This window comes from Eulemur rufifrons, chromosome 8, assembly GCF_041146395.1.
Source record: "Eulemur rufifrons isolate Redbay chromosome 8, OSU_ERuf_1, whole genome shotgun sequence".
In the NCBI taxonomy this organism is placed as follows: Eukaryota; Metazoa; Chordata; class Mammalia; order Primates; family Lemuridae; genus Eulemur; species Eulemur rufifrons.
This window is the reverse complement of record NC_090990.1, coordinates 103,196,486-103,205,598: the sequence shown is the minus strand read 5'-3', so window position 1 is coordinate 103,205,598 and position 9,113 is coordinate 103,196,486. Positions and strand designations below refer to the sequence as shown.

Genomic DNA, 9,113 nt, shown 5'->3' with positions numbered 1-9,113 from the left:
TGGAGGCAGAGAGAAGGTCACCGCTGACGTCAGGGACATTCAGGTAGAGGTAAATACACTCTGACCTACATTTATCCATCTTCCACCCACTCCTGCTCCTGGCTGTAGTAGCTCCCCCTTAAGTGGGGGGCAGCAGTGCAATAAGGGGCACCTCACACTCTCCCAGCAGCATGTCCTGGAGAATCCTGCACCCCTGTCCAGCTTTCCTGAGAACAGTTCTCACACTGCGGTAGTACCCCTCCTCCCCCAGATCGCAATCCCTGCGACATTATACCTCATTCACTTGGTACCCAATCACAGCTCTGGTTCTTGGTTCCACCCTTGCCCCACAGGGAGGCACAGGCGTGGAAAAGGCAAGAGGGAGGCAGGAAGATTAAAGGGCACTGTGTATCAGTCCGAAATCCCTGACTCACTCCTAAGACCCGGAAATTTCATCTCTTTTCAGGACAGATGTAGGTGTTGGGGGCATGGGGGAGGAGTGCTAATTTCCCCTGTGCAGCCCCCAGGAACCCTCAGGAAGGTGGCTTGTGTTGGTTTCTGTCTGACTCAGTGATTGAAGGGCTCCCTGAAGGTTTGGGGCCTTGTTGGACAGGGACCCTAGGACCTATCAGCCCAGATGTACTGAAGTAGCATCTCTTGGGGATGGAGCCCGGGACTCTGCATGTTTAACAAGCTCTTGCAAGATTTCTGATGTCTGGTTATTCTGATGCTCCTTCAAGTTTGAGGACCACTGCTTAAGGTCTGCTCCCACTCAGACAATCTGAATGAACGTCTTCCACCCCATGTATGCCCTGGACAGAGGGAAGAGGGTAGGCTGCACACCTGAAGAGTGTAGGGTGCCAACAAGGGGAAACAGCCAGCTAGGAACAAATGGACATTTTATTAGTAAAAATAAATATACGCCGAGCAGATGGAAAGAATGAGGTCTGTAGACCCAGTGGAGACCTCCTGGGGAAGTCACAGTCTCAGTCTACAGGCTGAGATGGGTGGGCGCCAGGGAGGACCCTGGGCCTAGCCCCCCACCCAAGGGGGGCAGCAGCGCAATAAGGGGCGTCTCGCACTCCCCCAGCAGCGCGTCCCTGCGGAGTCCCGCGCCCCTGTCCAGCACCTTGGCCCTCAGACTGCGGGCGGCCAGGTCTGGCAGGCCGAGCCCCTCGAAGAAGAAGTCCTCATTGAAGATGGGGTTGGTGCTGCACTTGACCACGCGGCTCCGCTGGGCCCGCGGCCGGACGCGGGGCCGCAGCCTCAGCACCACGCAGCAGCCGCCGCCGCCGCTCCCGGGGCAGGCCCGCGGCGGGGGCAGGCCCTCGGCGCTCACCAGGCGCAGCCGCAGCCGCCCGGGCCCGGCCTGGTACTCGGTGGAAAGCCGCAGCTGCCCGCCGCGGGGCCCGAGGCGCAGCACGCTCTCCTTGGTCGGCCGCAGCTGGCAGCACAGGAAGTCGAGGTGGAAGAGCGGCGGCGTGGGCGGCCCCGCGCTGCGCCGCGCGGCGGGGCTGGTGTCCGCTGAGCTCGCCTCCTTCGGGGACAGCGAGTGCGGCGTGGGTAGCCGGCGCCGGCCGAGGCCGGGCCGCGGGGAGCCGAAGGGCGATGAGTCGGGCGACGAGGCAGTGTCGCTGTCGGGGGCCCGGCAGAGGCGCAGGTCCGGGGCGGACACGTGCAGCCAGGACTGCGCCGGGGGCAGCCCCTCAGCCGGGGCGGGCGGCGGCGAGTGGAACAGGGACTCGCGCCGGCGCGTGTGCGGGCTCTCGGGCAGGAAGGCCCAGCCTTCGCGGCCTGCCAGGTGCGGCAGCGAGCAGGCCGAGGGGAGGCCGCGCCCGGCCGCGTCACGCCGGGCTGCGGGCTCGGCGCCGCCGGGGTCCCGGAGCCGAGGCGGGATGAAGAACTGCGGGATGCGATCCGGGGTGAGGACGTTGGGGCAGGCGCGCGTGGTTGGGCCCAGGGCGCTGCGCTTAGAGAACAGGCTGGAGGGCGCCCACCGACCGGCCCTGGGCTCCGCAGTCCCCACCCTGTAGCCAACTTTCTCCAAGAGCCACATGCAGTGGGTGGGAGTAATAAAACTCCGAATTCCGCAGGGCGAGAGGGTCCAAATCCCACGTCTCACTCGGGTGGGAGTGCTGGGCGGAGCTGGGCTGGGAGAGGAGAGAAGAGGAACCAGAAGTAGGTGATGCTGGAGTATTCACTGGGCGGTCAGCCGCTGCGCCCTTGTCCCCGGGCTGCCTGTTTGAGCAGAAAAAGGGTTGCGAAGTCGAGGGGGAAGGGGGCCGGCTGGGGAGAAATGGAGGGAGCCCAGGGCCATACAGCCATATTTTCAAATGCAGGCCTCGGACACCAAGTACACAGACTCTCCCACTTGTACTCAAGATGACCCACCCACCTAAGAGTTAGAGGGCCCAACACACCCACTAGAACCCCAGGGTACTATTAGGACAAACAGTATAACATCCGGATTACCAGAAGGTCTGTAGTCCCAAAAAGGACCCAGATTCCGAACTGCCCTGAAGGGACACCAAGGCCGAGGCTGGTTCACCTCCTTCTCGTCCCCCCTCCCTACGCCCCGGCCATTCCGAAGATTTGGGCTCTCCTCCAGGATATGGTCTGTCGCCCCTCGGGACTCTCTCCCCTGCCCCGCCGCCTGGGAGCAAGCTTTTCTGGACTGAGCCATCCTTCGGTCAAAGCCCCACCTGCCTCCTCTGGCTCCTCCCTCGCATTCTCAAGTCGCTCCTGGCCACTTCTGTTCCTGTCAGCCAGAGAACACACCTGGCCGCTGACCTGAGGACACTCAGGGCCGATCCAACGAGACGCACCTCTCAGGGGGGCACAGAATCCCACCCCCTTCTTTAGTCCTGACCGTCCCGCCCGCGCCTCGCAGCCCTACGGGCGGCCGTTGGGTCGCCCCTCCCACTCTCCACTCCTTTTCTCCCTAGGAAACCACCGAGCACAAAGGCAGCATTGATTCTCCGCTGGCCCCAGAGCGGCCTCTGGAAGGCTCCGCCGCCACGCGCTCACCGCACGCCTGCACCGAGCTACCCGGAGCGCGATGTTCCGACAGTCTGCCCGGGAATCTGAGCCCTCTACCGGCTCTGCCGTGCGCTCGGAGTGCAGGGCTCACCTGTGGGCCGCCTCTGGGGTTCTGGCCTCTGGCCCGGATGCATTCAGAGCCCGAGGGGAGCAGCTTCCTCTCCAGCTTGCTCCCCAAGCCCAGTCTTTCTGGGAGGAGCTGGCAAGGGCCTTAGCTGCCTACGTCCTACCTCTTTTCCTGGATAAACACAGCTCTGTCTCTGCGGCCATCAGCCCGGCCTTCTTAACTTCTTCCTTCAGCTGGAGCCAGATTTCTAGCAGCAAGCAGCTTTTTGGCCAGGCCTCCTCTGCTGGGCCTGGGCTGCTTAAGGGTTGGGGAGGGTTACAGAGAAGAGGGAGACTGCCATCGGTGGGCAGTGGCCCTACTCCAGCCCTCCCACGTGAAGCCCATAGCTATGGCTACACAAATCCCATCTTCTGCAAAGCTCTTCTTGCTGGAATCCTGCCTTGGCCCCCATCGCTCCGTTCTGGAGCCATCCCAATAGCTCCCAGGCAGAGTGACTTGCATTGACCAGTTCTCTGAATTATACTGGCTCAAGGAACCGTGGCCAGGCTTAGATTTCTGGGAGACAGAGGACAGAGCTTGTTTCAACAGTGAGTCCATATTAGGCTCGCCTATGCCCTCCATCCTTGGGAGACCCTAGGTCACGCAGGCCACCACTGAGAAGATGAGACCATCAGTTGCATTCCAGGCATACCCACCATCCTTCAGTCCCTGAAAGGCAGAAAGCTCATTAGGACCTTTGCATAGGCTATTTCCTTTTCTATGACCACTCTTCCCTTTCATTCTTCAGCTCTGGAGGCCTTCATTGACACCCTCCCATCTAAATTGGGGGCACCTGCTCTGTACTTTCACAGCACCCCATGCTTTTCCTTTATGGAATTGATTACAGTTTTTTTCTATTTATATGATTATTTAATGTGTGCATTTCTTACTAGACTATAAGCATCATAAGGACAGGGCTTAGCACAAAGCAGGTGTTCAGTCAGGATTTGATGAGTGAATTAGTGATATTAAGCAGAATTATACTTGAAACCATTTGTTCATCTATTTATTGAGTACCTAAAATATACCAGGCACTATGCTAGGTGCTGAGAATGGGGAGCTAAGGGGAGAGACAGACAATAAACGTGCATACAACAACAAAAAGACAAATTGTGAAATGCAGGATACAACCAAGATAAAATGAACCAGTTAATGCAAAAACACTTTTTCATCTGATACTTGGAGACTTCAACAAAGCAAGTGTTTCTTTTGTGAGGATCCCTGCCAACCCCCAGACCTTCCATTCCTGTGGCTCCCAACTCAGCGCAGCCTTGGTGTTATTTCTGGGGAGGGTCAGTCTGTGTGGAGTGCTGCAGCCAAGAGCTCATGGTTTTGGCATTAGTCAGACGGGCTGGGGATCTGGACTTCGCAACCTACTAATGCATGAGATAATGGCGGCATGGATCAGAGTTGAGTAGTCAGCTTCTGGATATATTCTGAAGACAGAGTAAATAGGGGTTCCTAATGGATCCATCCCCATCCAACAAGAAAGGAGGAGCCAAGGTTTTTGACCTGAGCAATTGGAAGAATGAAGTTACTATTTAAGAGGGGGAAGTATCAGGTGCTCAGTTTTGGATCTCTTCAAATTGAGATGCCCATTAGACATCCAAGTGCAGAGTAGGCAGTTGGATGTACGAATCTGGCCTGGACTGAAAGTACATATGTGGACACCAAGAGAAATGTAGGTGGAATTTAAAGTCATGAGACTTGTTGAAGTGTAAATAGAAAAGAGAAAGGATACAAAGAATGAGTCCTGGGTGTTCATTTCATTTAGCGATCGGTGAGAGGAGGAGGAACCAGTTGTATCAAATGAGAAGGCAAAATGAAGTAAGATGAGGACTGGGAATTGACCACTGGATTTAGCAAGAAGTTATTGGTGACTTTGACCAGAGCAGTTTTGGTGGAGTGGTGGGGCAAAAGCCTGATCGGAGCGGGCTCAAGAGAGAAGGGGAGGAGAAAGAGAGAGAGCAAAGACAACTCCCTTGAAGAGTTTGCTGAAAGAGTAGGGGAGAAGAGAGGTAGTGGCCAGACATGGAAGTAGAATCAAGAGAGAATTTTTAAATTAGAGAAACAATGGAATGTTTGTATGCTGATAGGAAAGATCCAATAGAAAGGGAAAAAATGATAATGCAGAGGAGAGAAGGGAGATTTATTGGGACAATGCTCCTGAGTAAACAAGAAGAAATGAATGTTGTTCATAGGAAATAGGGCTAGGGGTTGTCCTTTGCCTTCTATGTGAACAGATTTCCCACAGATGCTGGAGAGAAGGTAGAATTAAATGGATAGAGGCTGGCAGGTGGAGAGATGTGATGGTGGGAGCTTGTCTCTTCTGAATGCTTCTAATTTCTCCATAACACAAGAAGCAAGGTCATCAGCTGAGTGATGATCAGTAGAAGGTGGTGGTAGGAGTTTGAGTAGAGAAGACCAGGAATGGAACAGTCACCTAGGAGAGCAGGAGACTGAATGGTCTAGGGAACTCAGCATGATTGCAGGGCAGCATTATGGGCTGAGGGTAGTGATCATGACTTTAAAGTGAAACTGGACAGCATGGTTGCATGTTTTTTCTCCAGCTGTGTTCAGCTGTGCAGTGTGCAGGAGGAAAAGGGGTAGAGATTTGGATTTAGCCAGGATTGTGTTTACTCTTTGACAATTCACTTTCCTGCTCCCTCTCTTCTTCAATTTCCTTCTTTTTGTGAACATTAATTTAAGGTTGTGTACGAGGCTGCATATCATCTGGGCTGCACAGCAGTGGGATTGAAAACTGACTATAGATATCCACAGCCTGGCTGTATTAGTCAGGGTCTGGTCAGGAAAATGGCATGTGCTACATGGCTCAATAAGGGAGTTTGTTACAAAGGTACTGGAAGAACTTAAAAGGCAAATGGGATAGTGAAGGGCTGCCTAGAAGGATCTGTAACTATGGATACAGAGTCATTACTTAAGTTGTCTCCCAAAGCAAAGCAAAGGGGAGAAATACTCTGGCTTCTCCCTTTTTCCCATCTTCCAGTCTGCTGCCAGAGCCTCCCAAAGCCAGATGACAAAGGAGACTGGAAAGTATAGTTTGCAGGCACTAGCCCTCTGCAACATAAAGCAGGATGTGGAGGCTGGGATCTGTGAGCAATCAGACAAATGACTGGCCAAAAGTTGGCTTTTTTTTTTTTTGAGACAGAGTCTCACTTTGTTGCCTGGGCTAGAGTGCCCTGGTGTCAGCCTAGCTCACAGCAACCTCAAACTCCTGGGCTCAAGCAATCCTTCTGCCTCAGCCCCCCAGGTAGCTGGGATTACAGACATGTGCCACCATGCCTGGCTCATTTTTTCTATGTATTTTCAGTTGTCAGCTAATTTCTTTCTATTTTTAGTAGAGGCGGGGTCTCGGTCTTGCTCAGGCTGGTCTCAAACTCCTGAGCTCAAGTAATCCTCCTGCCTCGGCCTCCCAGAGTGCTAGGATTATAGGCGTGAGCCACCGCGCCGGTCAGAGCTGCTCCCTTGAGTGAGGACTCAGAGTGCTGCCTGCTCCCCTCCCCCTGCACCATTGCTGCCACTCCTTGAGAACTTCTCAAATGACCCAAGTGCTGTCTCTTATTGGTGCCATTGTAGAAGGACAATTAAGGGTCTGGGCAGTACAGAGTGCTTTTCTGGGTCCAGGCCAGCTGGACCTTTCCTCCAGTTAGGCAGGCAATTGCTACAAGGCTCCCTGGGCTTTTGGGTCCTGTGGCCTTGAGTGGTGTCCTCATGCAGTGTGACTTGGCTACCAGTGTTCACTATGGACTCTGGTAAGTGATGGGGTGGTGACAAACTGTGTCTTGCAGCTCTGGCTTCTCACCTAGGACCTGTAATGAATGGCCTATCTCTGTAGTCTCAGTTCCAGAAAGACCTCAAGGGGGGCCCTTCTTTAAGAGCTAGTATGAGCTACTGACATCCCTGCCTTCTTGAACTGGTTGATTTTGCAATGGCCTTATTCATTCTTTGGTTTCTCTTGGCACTTGACTCAGGCATCTGGAGAACATATATTCTCTGCTTTAAGCAGAATAAGCTGCTGCATTTGCCTGGGTGGCCTACTGGATTCCACCTTATCTACCTCTGCAGTAGCTTTATTCCAGATAAATGCATGACGTATGGGGAATGGGTTTGCAAATGTGATGGCAGCAGCTCCCTTTGCCTCTGCCAGACAGCTGCAGTACTTGGCCCCCTGGGGGAGGAGAGGCATCTCCCAAAGCTCTAGACTCTGCAGAAGTGTCCCAGCAGCCGATGACCTTATTTCCTTTAGGAAGACCCATGCCTTCCCAGCAGGCCTTACCCAGTCAAGGCTGACACTCTAAGCCTGGCTGTGGGGCCTTGCCCGAGAGGCTCCCACCTCTGTAGGTTTCCACTCTGTGCCTATTTCTGGTAGAAACTGGCCCCAGCAGAGAAATGCCTGGATGCATTTAACCTATTATGGAAACTCAAACACAGCTGTTTTATTTTTCTTCCTTTTCTTGGCTGTGTAGGAAGGATGGAGTATATTTCCCTTCTTGTCTTGGGAATGTTAGAATGAAGATTAGGCTCTCCTTGACCATGAATAAAGGGTGATCAGTGTTTCAGTATACAATGATTTAGACTCTGGGTTTAATAGATTATCACGGGCAACTGTGAAAGCACAAAAGGAGAAAGGGATTTTTGTGAGTATATGGGGGAGGGGATAGTAGATTGTGATAAGATTTTTGGCCGTGGCCTCCAGTACATCCTTAGCTTTTGGAAGGCACTGGGTCAAGGCCTTCAAATCCATGTCCACCTGTCCTTTGCCCATCATTTGAGACTGATGTCCTAGGAAGCGTATGGTGTAGGTCCTGGAAAGAGAACCTAATCCACCTACCTCACCACCACTGCTGAAATTATTTGTGCCCAACTCTCTGACCCTGTTCCATGCACAAAGGGTTTCATCTCTCTGATCTCCTGAAGCCCCAGCCCCAGATCCTGGCCCCCCAGCTTAGGCCTGAAGCTGGCCAAATCTTTCACCTGGCACCCGGATGCCAATACCCAGCATCACTTTGGAAGTCACGTGCTGGATATGGCGGGGCTTTGTCAGCCAGGCTCCTGAATGACTCCTAGACACCACCAGCTGGACTTTATGTGAGTGAGAAATACATTCTTCTGAAGATGGGTATTAAGCTATGGAGATTTAAAAGTTTACCTGTTTCAGCATTTGGCTTTATTGTATCTAATAATAAAATCCTTTATGATATAGCCCTTGAAGCTCTAATTCTTTGGTAAAACTTCCCCAACCTTGACCTACTCCTGAATATCCCCTCCCCTTGCTGGCCTTAATGGAATTCCAGCTATCCCAGAATAAGACACCTCTTCTCTTACAGCCCTCCCTGTAAAAGCTGCTCAGTTTTTCACCCTTCCCCTCCCCAGGCCCAGAGGAGCTACTGGCTTCTCCTGGGTAGCCATTGCCTGCTGCACGCCATTGGCCTCCCTCATGGCAAATCTCCGCCTTAGAAATGTGCCCCAGCCATGTTGCTCTTTCCTCCTTTCCCACTGTTCTTGCCTGACTTACCTGCCACGCCCCTGGGTTTCGACGGCTGGCTCCCACCTCCTCTCACCCCAGGTGCCACTCCAGACACCTGTTTTCTCCCAGCAGCGGGGCCCTCAGCACGCCTTGATCACACATGTGATCGGTCAGTTTGTTTTCCTGATCTCCACAGTGGCTTTTCTGAGACATCCCCCTTTCTTTAGAGCCCTTCCCCCACTGATGGCCTTGGCCCCTATTTCACAGAGAAGGCTGAGGTGCTCTGGCGTGAATCCCCCAACTTCCTGTCCTGCTCTGCACGCCCCCTCCTTCCTGCTGGGCTCAGAGTCACGCTGATGCTCTCCCATGACGCCGTCTCCACGTGTGCCCTTGATCCACTCTAAGACCAGAGAGCTGCTCTGTTGGACGACACCTCTCTCTCTCCTAAAAGCTTCAGCCTCTCTCCTCTGGCAATTTATAAATACAGCCCAGATCTCTTTT

At 53.5% G+C, this 9,113-nt stretch overlaps 1 protein-coding gene across 1 annotated transcript; it reads right to left on the bottom strand.

The window, feature by feature from the left end:
• Positions 1–861: 861 nt before the first annotated feature.
• C2CD4D (C2 calcium dependent domain containing 4D) lies at positions 862–2,666 on the bottom strand. Its single transcript, XM_069478761.1, has 2 exons — positions 2,452–2,666; positions 862–2,129 (listed from the first exon to the last, which is right to left on the bottom strand). The coding sequence occupies exon 2, from the start codon at positions 2,033–2,035 to the stop codon at positions 971–973; it is 1,065 nt and encodes a 354-aa protein (XP_069334862.1). The 5' UTR covers positions 2,036–2,129; positions 2,452–2,666; the 3' UTR covers positions 862–970.
• Positions 2,667–9,113: the final 6,447 nt, after the last annotated feature.

Excerpts from the sequence above, each read along its gene's own strand:
- C2CD4D (XM_069478761.1), bottom strand. The coding sequence starts at position 2,035 with ATGTGGCTCTTGGAGAAAGTTGGCTACAGGGTGGGGACTGCGGAGCCC.